The sequence below is a fragment of the Fukomys damarensis genome, unplaced genomic scaffold (assembly GCF_012274545.1).
Source record: "Fukomys damarensis isolate Sample0158 unplaced genomic scaffold, DMR_v1.0_HiC HiC_scaffold_9, whole genome shotgun sequence".
Lineage (NCBI taxonomy): Eukaryota > Metazoa > Chordata > Mammalia > Rodentia > Bathyergidae > Fukomys > Fukomys damarensis.
The window spans coordinates 14,185,910-14,198,537 of record NW_022900921.1 but is presented as its reverse complement, the minus strand read 5'-3'; the positions used below and the strand labels follow the sequence as shown (position 1 = coordinate 14,198,537).

Genomic DNA, 12,628 nt, shown 5'->3' with positions numbered 1-12,628 from the left:
ATCCCCCAATACAATCGTATTAGTGCTTATTTGGTTTTTCATGTTTCTTAATATTTCTTTTATATAGTTGGGGGCAACAATTTGTTAAGAGAAAGATGGTACCACATTGATTCCATGAAAAATGTAGGCCAACATTTGTCCTCGGCACACACAATATGTCAATAGCAATTTCAGATGGGTTTAAATTTTGAAATCCTTAAACAAAAATACAGAGAAATCTTTATCTTATCTCAAGACAGGGAAGGATTTTCTCAATAAAAGAAGAGTGAGAAGCAATGTAAATAATTGATCGCTTAATAAGAACCAAATAGCAAAGTCACTAATGAATCATCAAGAAAAAAGAGAAACACTATGCAAAAAAGCTCTGCAAAGTACATGGAACAGTTTACAATTAAAGAAATTGAAATTACTGTTAAACATAGGAAAAAAAATTCTGACACTAATAGCTTTCCAAAGATGGCATGGGTTCCTTCCAGAAAGAGTAAGCTCCAAATCACTGGATAGATTCATTAAAACAAAACATTATAGAGATCTTTCAGTCATCAGAAAGATATGTGCATAGAGAACATTTAACTATCTTTTTACTATGAGAACCCATATTTAAGAGATGATCGTTCCCCTAACATTTTAATGACATGTATAGTTTCATGAAGTGCCTTCATTTTACACACATGCTAACCAGTTATATTTCCAGCCCATAGAATGTAAGTATTCTATGCATCAGCAAGATGCTCCTAAATGTGGAATATGTTAGTAGCAGTGAGTTGTACTGGTAGAAACTTAAGCAGACAAAAAAATGTTTCAGAGATAAAACAATATATATTCACCTTAGAAACATTGAGATAAAAAATCAACCCTGTTTTCACAATTCTTTTAGTACACTTGTCATTAGCACAGAGTGTCCCTTTCCAAATACTTTTCAAATCATACTGCACAAATTGCTCTCTGATGTATTTTTATTCTCTGAAATACCCTTACATAGTAAATGTGTATAACGTTTTTGTTCTCAGTTGTAAATAAAGTTATGCTTATCATTACTGTCATAGCTTGGACCTGTCATATCTCTCAAAAGCCCACTGATTACAGTCTTGCTGGCCAACTTCGTGTGTTACTAGAGGTGATGAAGTCTCTAAAAGATTTCCTAGTAAAAGGGCTCGGTCATTGGTGGTATACACTTGAAAGGGATCTCAGCCCTTTCTTCTCGCTTGATATTTGTTTCCAGGACCCTATGAAATAAAGAAAGGCTTCCTCTGCCATATCCTTACTTTGCTCGAATAGGCCCAAAACAGCAGGACCAAGTGATCATTGACTGAACTCTCTGAAACCACGAACCAAAATAAACCACTTCCTCCTTTTAAGCTGTTTATTTCAGATGTTTGAGGTGGATTGCTTTCTAACGTGATCCTTGTATAAGTTTTTTTCACATTAATTTCATAAAGCTGAGTTTTAATAACAAGAGCTTGTACAATCAGTGGATTTGCTTAATGTTTTCAAATTACCAGAAAGTCTGTACCAATTTACAGTACTCCTGGAAGCATCTGAAAGAAGATATATTTCCCTGTGGAATCTGTAATACTACATAATGTCTTTAATTTAATGCTAATTGGATAAGCAATAATTATCACAATTTAATTTGTATTTTTAAAACATTTGTGGTTTTTTAATGATTATGATCATTTGCTTACCAGCATTTCCTCTCATACTTATTGTCTATTTTATATAAATATTTCTCTCTTAAATAGTAAAAATATCATTTAGATGGAAATATTTTGCTACTAGATAACAGGGTGGCAGAAAAGCCTGAGACTGTGTCATTTACGTTGTTTGTTTGAGTCAGAAATGCTCCCTGAGTTGCCAGGATGTGGCAGGAGACATCTCTGGGTAATTTATTTTTCATGTTTACAAAAATAACAGCAACAAGAACAACTATAGATCCGTTTTATTTTCGTGGTTAGGATTATCACAGTTGGAACCATGTACTGTGGGAAAATGACGTACAAGAGACTGTTAGAGGTTGGGCCAAGCAGAAAATATGTTGCCTCTGAGTTCAGCCGCTGTTCTACAGAGAGAGCAAGACAGTGAGAGTGAGAGAAAGGAAGATAAAGAAGATGAGGAGGCGCGGGGTGGAAAGAGAGAATATTAATCGAGCATGTTTTTCATCTGCCACTAGATGCTGCCTGCTTGGTAAGGGATGAGCATGTGCTTGCCGGTAGGGAGCAGAGGTGGATCGATGATCAGTCCATTGCGACCAGTCGCTCTGCCAGGACTTCTGTGCTAGGCTGGGTGAGGCCCACTGGGCTGTGTCTTCCATTCAGTCCTTGTCTCTCTTCTTCTCTCAGGGGATGATCCTTCATACATATCCTTCAGGGTCTCCGTCCGGACCCTACGCTCTTAGACATAGAGTCTGCTAGGGGAGACAGAAAACAACAACTAAAGAAGTGCGTATCCAGGATAAGTTCAGACAGTGATAGATAGTGTAAAGAAGGAAAATAGCGATGGGATAGTGAGCAGTTGTAGGGGGCTCCATTAGCTAGGGCAGTGGGAGGAAGGGTTCACTGAGACCAGAGCGATAGAAGGAGGTGGCCCGGGGGAGGCAGAGCGAATGTTCATTGCATCGTCTCCAGATTCCCAGGACAGATGACCCCAGAATGCAGTGGCTGTAGTTGTTTTGACGGTCTAACTGCATGCATGTGACATTTTAAATACATTTTATCATCCATTTGATAGGTCAGGGAACCAAGAGAAAGCAGACCGCAAACAGAAAATGGATAATTTGGGGGGAGTGTAATGAAAAGATTATTTACGAAGACAGCAGCACCTCTCCCTCACTGAAGCAGGATGAGCTGGTTGCCACTGGCTCTCTAGAACCCCAGTCCTGAGCGGGAATGGAGAAGCGAGCCTGGGCTCAGGTTCCGCAGGAAGGGTGCCGGGGGAACGATCCCTCACCTGTAATTTCTTCTTGCTCCCAAGTCTTGCTTTTCTCCTCATCAACCGAATCTACCTGAAAGCAGAGAACCAGGGAGCCACATGTAGCGTCCTGAACAGTCCAGTCTTGAGGGGCACAGGGCCAGGTGCTTAGGAGTAGAGGGTGGAAAGAAAGAGAAGGCTGTGTGCTTTCTATTTGATAGGAATATTTGGAAGGGATTTGGAAAAAGCAAAGAGCCCTACCTGAGACTATAACTTTATCAGAAGCTAGCTACAAATTGGCATCTGTGAGTGACTTCCTTTTACTTAAAAAAAAAAAAGAAAAGACTGCAATAAAAACCCCGGAATTTGTTCTTACATAGCATTCTCTAATGTGTCATATCAAAATAAAATAAGGCAAATGTTTTAATGAATACTTTTATAAAGGTACCCAGTAAATCAGAACATTGTTTCAACTGTGAAAAACTAAGCATTTTTAAAGAGAGGACTGGGCTGTAACTCAGTGGCACTGTGCCTGCCTGGCAAGCTCAAGGTCCTAAATTCAATCCCTGGTCCTAGAAAAAAAATAATTAAGAGTTCCAGCTCTTATTCATGTCTATCTGGTCTGCTTTGACTAAATATTTTATTGTTGTTTGAAATCGGATTTTAGTTGTTGGGATATGAGTTAAACATACAGTGCTTACTTTTTCTGAGATTTATAAAATCCTTTAACTCATAATTTAGAGAGAAGAGAGATTATTCCTACTCGTGAGATAAGCATAAGATTTGTAGATGAGACCATTAGGAATGCAATATGGAAAGAGTGAGTGAACTAGACACTCTCCACAGAGGAAAATAAAGGCTTAGACTGATACATCTGTATCCATTAATACTTGTATTAAATATGGTTTATATGTTCACAAGACAAGAAGCTGTTAGATTCCACAGGCGTGCTATTTAGGGAAACGTATTTCACAATACTGCCTGCGTTTGTGCCAGAAGTCTGTGTAGCCCCTTAATGGTCACGGTATCTTTGTAAAGGATAAGATTCCAGAAAATCAAAGAGTCACAGAAGGCCAGACAGCTGCAGAAGAGTACAAATAGCTCTAATCCGAAATGCATAATTTATCAAATGGGAACATGATTGCTAGCAATCTTACTTTTTTTGGTGATTACAAAGTTGAGCATAGTAGTGCATGTGACTTGATATGAGGACTTTTAAAGAGCTTTTAAAAACAATTATGTATGAGTCTTAGATATTTTAATTTAAGCAGAAGGCCTACGTAGGGATGAATTAAGAGGACAGAATGGCAGAAACTACAGAAGGAGACCTTTAATCAGGGAGAATATTAAGTGAAACTCCAAGGGGAGAGGCTTGTGTTTGCTCGTCTTGGGTGGGCTACTGTACATAATTGACTAAAACAGAATGAACAGCTGTGAAATACAGCATTTGGATGTGTGGGTAAAACAAAATTAAAAATATGCAAGGTCACAGAACATGCAGTGTATTTTCATAGGATTATAGAATTTCTAAGTTCATCTGGCATACGAGAAACTGACCAATTTTCCAGAGATGCTAAATTTCATTTCCAAGGTCGTCTAGCAAGTTAGTCACAGTGTACTAGTTAAATATGTGGACTCTGGAGTTAAACATTTCAGATTCAAGTCACAGATCTCTACCACTCACTCTGTAGTTCTTGCAAAAAATCATTCCACCCTTGTGTGTCTCAATTTTCAAATCAGTAATTTTCAAATCAATAAAAGGAGAATAACAGTTGTACTTAAATGAGATAATACATTTCAGTAGTACTAGATACTGTCTCGAATGTAGCAGCAAGTGATTCATTAATATTACATATATTTGTAATTTGTGAGAATGCCAAAACCAAACTCACCTCCTACAGCGGCATTCTGTCTGTTCTGCAGAAAAGGCAACAGTCTGTTGTGTAGGAGAGTTATAAATGAGAAAATAATTTTGTTGCAAAAATGGCTGTGACACACAGAATGATGGCAAGTCCTTTTGTTGTTTTGCTTTGTCTTTATTTTGTTCTTTGAGATAGAGTCTTGCTATAAAGTGCCAGGTAACCATGAACTCTCCAGTTATCCTAGACTGCCCTTGAAATCATGATCTTCCTTCTTCAGCTTCCTGAGTGTCGTGATCACAGGGCTCGTATGCAGCCTTCTTACTCTGTTAGTACAGAAGTCTTACTCTGCTTAGGGACACAAGTCATTTAGGGATGACAGTGGCCAATGGCTGGATAATAAAAAGTTTATAGGTCTCTTAGGTGAAACAGAATATCGGTCAAGGATGGCCATGGTCATGCATTGTAACTCACTCTTGGAAAAGATATGTTTCACTTTTAAGTAAAGAAGTTCTCCCGCAGATAAATGAGGCACATTCTAGAAGCATCGCTGTTTCTTTGATAGAAAACAGAGTTGGATTCATAAAGTTTATAGTGGTCTTAAAATTTAATCAGTAAGATGAATTACTAACCTCACTTGAAAGACTCTTAGGGAGGGTATTGAGCTATTTGTAGGTCATTGAAAATGTTTATCAGGATCCAGAAAGCCATATTCATAAAAGCCCTATTAATTGTGTTAATTCCATTAACAGATTTCTGTAGAATCACAGATTTATTATAACTTTTAAAAAATTCCAAAGAGACTCAGATGCTTATCACTGGGATTTTTCTGAGTAAGATTTATTTCAGGGTAAATGTGAAAATGATTTCCTCTATACGTTGTTTTCTGTAAAATATAATTTTGACTAATATATTTGAGAATTTTGATTTGAGTTCACATAGGCAATTAATAAAGAGAATTGCCCTCATAGCATTAGTCTGATAATTCTTATAGTTTTTTCCCTTTGTTTTTATTAATATATTATTGTTCCTTTATGACTCAGTTTGTGACATGTACAAAGCACATATGATTGAAATATAAATATTTCAAGAGCAAATGTGATTTCTAAGCTCACAAAGCACTTTGAAAAGATGCAGATATGTTACACATTTGCATTTTTTTCTTAATGAGTTCCATAGATAGAATAATTATTTTGCATAGTTACATTGGGAAGCTATTTACGCTCATATTTTTGTATCTGTTTTGCTTGTAATATGTGTGCAAGAATTTTACCTGTTGTAATTATACAAACTGGTGCTTATACTATCATCCTCTGGTAAAATATTGTGGCATCTACTCATGCTATGACAAAAGCTGCAGAACATTTTATGAATTATAAATCCCTTCTAACTTTTGTTATCCAGTGACAGATTAGGATGGCAAAGGTGAGAATACAAGTGACTTGTGCAAGGTCCCTTGTCTTTCTAGGATTAGAGTTCTAAGTGGAAGATTTCAGTGCCACACTTTCTGATCAAATGCAATAGAAGACACATAAATATTTTGTAAATATTGCCTAGAATACATTCATATGTCTGCTATACTTTAGGAAGTATATTAGACCATACAAAAATAGCAAAACACTGGCATAAACATGAATTTTGTGAGGAAAAGAACTTTCTTCTAGTTCAAATAAGGGCTAAAAGGTCTAATAGATAATGTGAAATAGGAAGAAAAGGGGCAAAGGGGAAGGGGAAACAGGAGGGGTGGGGCCAAGGAAAGAAGGGAATGGAATTAATATGAGAAAATGAAAACTAATGGAATCAAAGTCTTTGTAGATAGGGAGGGAGGGAGGGGTTGAAGTGAAGGCAGGGGAATGGGGAAAAAATTCTTATTTTTTCCAAGTCTTACTTTTCCCAAGTTTGATTATGTAAAGGTATAAATTTCCAATAATGAATGTCATTATATTGTATACATTAAATGTGCCAATAACATTAATTTAAAAACATAACTAATTGCTCCTGTCATAGATACATTACTTTATTCAATTTTCTGGGTGTTCACAGCATTATGGTTGCGTACAAGCAGTCTGAACCACAATCTTTAGCAGCAAATACAAAAGGCCTCATTTATAATTAAGCATTCTGTTTTTCTTTCCTTTGTCTCTGTCTCTATGTCTCTGCCCATCTGTCTGTCTCTCCTGTGTGTGGTGGCATTGGGGATTCAACCCAGGGCCTCCCATGTGCTAGAGAAGCCCTCTGCTACTCAGGCATACCCACTAGCCCTTCTGCTATTTTTTGTATATGTAACATTCACATTTTTTGAATTCAGCTTATCAGATAAAGTTAATTTTCTTCAGCTTCTGACAGAGATTAACTCTTCCTTTTTATACAATATATGATATTTGGTGTGCTCCCCATATACCTAGTTTCATTTCCTTTAAACATTTCTACACTATATTGTACTATTATGCTAGCAACAATTCTCATTGTATCTAAATGTAAGCACATACAGAAAACAAACAACAGTGGAGCAATAATAAATCCATCCAAATGTTTCATAGCCTAAATGAACTATGATTTTAAAACAGCAAAAGTGAAATATGAATGTTAGTTTCAGTACAAGTTACAGAATTTAGGAATTTGGTAAATCCCACTGAAAGCAGAAATAAGTAAACCTCAGTGCAGTTTATGTAATGTTACTTAAATGGATTAAACCTTATCTTTAAAAATCTGAGACTTTCTATAACCTAATTCATACTATAATTTTAATTTAAAAACAAGATAATTCAGTAAAGCAATCTTAAAGAGCAAAGAATAACAAGAAGCCAAGTTTGCATCATTATAAACTCATTTATTCACTCAACAGATATTCATTGAGCACCTCAACAGTGAACAGAAGAGAATCTCTATCCCTAGGGAGTTTTAGCTTTATTAAAAGAAGTAGACAGTACCTAGAAAATCAAATGACCAAGATACTTTCCGACTATGGGAAATGGTTACAGGAAATGAAAAGGGTGACGATCTCTTTGGGTGGACCGGTTGGGAAGGGCTTTTCAGAGGAAGTGGTGTTGTTCCAAAGGTGCAGCAGAGAGGACTCTGTGCAGAGCAAGGAGACGTGGGTTCTAGGCAGAGAGAACAGAAGCAAAGGCTAAAAGACAGTAAGTGAGAATATGGCCTGAGATGATACTGGGAAGGAAGAAAAGAGACAGACTATTCCATGCACAGAAGGCCATACAGCCAGGAACTTGGATTTTCTTACATGAGCCACTGAAATTTTTAATGAAAAATGAAATAATCTATTTTTTATGGAAGGCAACAGGAGAGGCTGGGAAACCAAGCTGCTCTGCTGACAGGGATGAGAGGCAGTGGGGATATGAACTCAGAAAAAAACAGAGATGGAAAGGAGTAGAGGCAGAGAAGCAGACAGAACTTGCTGAAATTAAAGAATCAGGATGAACATTAGTCCTAAGGTCCTTCTTCTTATGACAGAAAATCAAAGGATAGATATTAATGGAAAAAGAACTGACCTGAAGAGGCAGGAACTATTTCCATTAAGTTTTTCACATAGTTCCAGTCTACATGATGGGGAAAATCTGTCACTATTCAATACTAAGGAATAGACTCAGTTTGCTTGGATTTTTGTTTGAAGCTCTGCTCAAGAAATTTTTCGTTTTAAAAAGCCTGTGGACTTCCTTCTGCAAAGCATGTTTACATCTACATCTCTGTTTCCTGCAGAGAATAGTGCTCCTCACAACAGAGTAAGACTAAGTTGGTCAAATTCAACCTTAGTTTCTTCTTTTAGTTTCTTTAACAAGTATAAAATTTCCTCTGTGCTGAGCACTCTGATAGCTTCTTTACATAAAGTTGAAATGTGTACCTATGTCTGTTGGTTTGTAGGACTTTGGTCTTTCATGACCTCACGTTGCCTTGTTGATCAGAAAATACATATTGGTAAATCACTTATGTACGTGTTTGGCTCCTAGTCTTTAGTAGAAATGTTAGTGAAAATGATGACAGAGAAATATAATGACAAAATAAAGTGAAGTATTCATTTCTCTCATAAAATAATGGAAGTACAAAGTATTCTGAATAAATACCTCTGCTGGCCCATAGAAGGAGACTTGGCAAAGTGTCAGGAGAATATCAGATCACTCAGGATAGATCAAATCAGCTGACAGAAAGCTGATTGTTTATTTTATTAAGGTTCTTAGTACGTACTATACTATGTAGAGAAAGGATAGATTAAATACAAAGTCAGATTAAATTTCAGGATCTTAAAGAAGAAAACGTGAAAGAGTGGAGTATTCTTTGTCAATATCTAATTCATCTGTGAGGCTCATAAAGTACATTCCTGGGAGCCAACCACCCAAAGACCTTCTGAGATCAGGGAACTGCCTGTCGAACACTTTTGGGTGATTTTTTTTCCATTAAGTTTATTGGTACTTTTTAGGTATATAGTACAGTTACATTCATCATTGGGATCTTGTACCTTTACATGATGTATCTCTTGGCTCTTATGTTTTTCCTCATACCCCTCCACACTTTTGATACAGCAGGTAAATGGACCACACTTCAGAATATAATGCTCTTGTCCAGCCTCTTTATTTTATAAATCAGCATGAGACTTGTAAAGATAAATGATTATTAAAAGTTATATCACTTATTTTCATTAGAGATTAGTCTAAATCACAGGTACCTAGAGGGCCAGTTTTGTCTGCCTTAATACTCAGCTGTATTTGTCCAACATCTCCAGCTATGGATCTGCTAACGAGACATATTTCCGCTTTTCTTCTAGAATCACAACCACAGCTGCCTGCATGATGGACCTACGGCGGTACCCACTGGATGAACAAAACTGCACATTAGAAATCGAAAGCTGTAAGTCTTTCTGAGAAGCCAGCTGATTGTTTTAAGGTTGTCCCTAGGCAGAGGTTTCCTACTTGGTTCATGTCCCAAGGTCCTGCAAAGCTTCCATTAGGACATAAAATTTAATGGAACAAGCTCTGATAGTATCTTCCGTCAATAATGCCAAATAACGCCGCTGCTTTCTTACTTGTCCCTAAGTACTTAGGACAGATGTTTACAGATAAAGTAATTTGGCAATGAAAGTGCTATTCCAGGCATGTAAAATGTGCTCTTGGTGCAAACAAGTACAACAGGCTTGAGAAAATTAGTGGAGGTGGAAGGATATCACAAAATACCCTATTTGTTTCTGCCTCTCAGAAATTTATTTTCTATAATTATAAAATAAATATAACCTCCTAGATTAAAGCAATCATTTATAGAGTAGGGATTAGTGGATTGTTTTGTTATTGTTGTTTTGGTTTGAGACACTGTTTTTGGTGACTCAAGTTTATATTGTTGAGCAAGATGGGGGTGAGTATGTGTTGTGTGTGTCTGTTCTGTTTCCTGTTTTGCAATGTGGCTTCATTTTCTAGGCTATAGTTTTGTGTGTTGATTCCAGTAGCGACCCTGCTGGGCAGGATAACATGCCGATTCATAACCTGTCAGAGGCGATAGGAGGAGGTAGCTTGAGATGGAGAGGCTTTTTGAATTTCTTTTTCTCCGTCAGTTCTTTGGAAGGTTTTTAGACCTTATCCCACCAAGTACTTGGAAGCTGACAATTCCGTATCTAGTGTTCTGGAAAATGAGTAGTTGGACTGCTGGAAGGATACTCGCAGACTTTGTGAGGAATTTCAGAGGTGGCAAGCATTGTGACTCTAAATCACTGCTTTGAGCAGAAATGCTCCATTTAGTTCAGGTCATGGATATTTTTGCCCATTTCAGAAGATAGCTTCTAGAGGTAATTATATATATACATTTTAAAGAAATTCTTTGCATACTTATCCTCCTGATCAGCGTCAAATTTAAATTGATTTCTGCCTGGTAAAACTAGTTAATAAAATCTGTCTATAGGATTCCAATAATTAATTGTATGTAAATATCTTTTGGACAACGTTGTATGTTGCATTTTTTTGATTTATGATACAATTTATACATCAATGTTCTTCAAAGTCCAAATTCTTTGGCTATTTCAATTTGCTAATGTAAGGACATTTTGAAGAAAGTATGTTGTGTATGATTCATGATTTTTGTCATAATAATTGTACTTGGGGTATAATTTTACTGAGATTTTAAATAGTTGAACATGGATGAATTGCTTTCACTTACTAGATTTCATTTGAGGTCTTCTATTCCTCACAGATAAGTAAACCAGGACTTTTTTATTTTAAAGAACTGAAGCCTAAGAACATAGGTCACATCAAAATGTTTCACGATGTTGTAAAATTGTGACTTTGATACAGTTATTTTAAAATTAACATAATTCATTCTAAATTACATGTCTCATTTGACTTTTATAGTTACTTGTGAAATGAATATATATTAATTCATATTCTTCTCTTAGTGCCGAGGGAAGTGGATATAAAAGGTAAAAGGACTTGTCTCGTATCTTAGAGCCTTTGTTTTTTTTTTTAATTGAGTTTATTGGTACATTTTAGGTATACAGTACAGTTACAGTCATTATTGGGATCTTGTACCTTTACATGCCAGGTCTTGGTTCTCATTTTTTCCTCTTGTCCCTGCCCTCCCTTCACCCCTCCTCCCCTCCCCATCTACAAAAACTTTATTTGCATCTTTTCATTTTCTCACATTTTTTTTCTTTTCCCTTATTACCTTTCCCCCACCCTTCCCACTTTCCCTACACCTTTAACCCTTTTCTTCCCATTTCACAATGTCATTTATCTCATTAGGATCATATGTAGTATTACAGTTTATTCACACCAGAGAAACTATTTGGTATTTATACATGTGTGACTTATTTCAGTTAGGAGTTAATCCTCTATGTATCCATTTTCCTATGAATGAATCTAATTTCTCATTCTTTATGGCTTAGTAATATTCTATTTTATAGAAAAACCACATCTTTTTTATCCAGCCTCCAACTGAAGGGCAAATGGGCTGTTTCCAAGTTTTAGCTATTACAAACTGTGCTGCTATGAACATAGGTGCACATATGATATGATATTTTTAATTCTTTTGGAAAGATATCCAGCAGAGGGATGGCTGGGTCAAATAGAACCTCTAGTCCCTGCTCTTTGAGTTATCTCCATATTGATTTCCATAGCAGTTGCACCAGTCTGCACTCCCACCAAGAATGGAGAAGTGTTCCTTTCTCCCCATAACCCCGCCAACATTTGTTATTGTGTGATTTCTTGATAGCAGCCATTCTTTGTGGGGTGAGGTGGATTCTCAGTGTTGTTTTCATCTGCATCTCTCGAATGACCAGTGATGTGGAACATTTCTTCATATATTTACTTGGTGTTTTTACTTTTTTGTCTGTGAAATGTCTGTTCATTTCAGATGCCCATTTTTGAATCGAGTCTTTATTTTTGGGGTCTGATTGCTTTGAGTTCTTTATATATTCTAGATAATAGTCCTTTGTCTGAGGACAAAGCTGGTAAAAGTTTTTTCCCACATTGTAGGTTGTCTTTTAGTTCTGTTGATGGTTTTTTTGCAGTGCAGAAGCTTTTTAATAAAATGAGATCCCAGTTATTGATTCTTTCTGCTAGTTCCCATGCTACTGAGGATTTGTTCATAAAATCTTTTCCTATGCCAATGTCTTCAAGAGCTCTGCCTAGCTGGGTGGGGTGGCACACACCTGTAATCCCAGCATTCAGGAGGCTGAGGCAGGAGGATCACTGTGAGTTCGAGACACGCCTGGGCTATGTAATGAGTTCCAGGTAAGTCTCAACTACATAGTGAGACCCTGTCTCAAAACACCCCCCCCCAAAAAAAAAGTTCTGCCTAACATCTTCCAGCAAGTATAGTGTTTCTGTTTTAATATTTAGATCTTTAATCCACTTGGATTTTACTTTAGTGCA

General features: G+C 36.7%; 1 protein-coding gene across 3 annotated transcripts in view; it reads left to right on the top strand.

Annotated features, from left to right (window-relative positions):
• Positions 1-12,628, top strand: part of Gabrb2 (gamma-aminobutyric acid type A receptor subunit beta2) — a 210,596-nt gene that overhangs the window by 101,152 nt on the left and 96,816 nt on the right. For all 3 annotated transcript variants that reach the window (XM_033761617.1, XM_010622247.1, XM_010622249.1), the window contains exon 6: positions 9,541-9,623. In XM_033761617.1, coding sequence (XP_033617508.1) covers positions 9,541-9,623 — 83 coding nt within the window. The remainder of the gene's footprint in view (positions 1-9,540; positions 9,624-12,628) is intronic.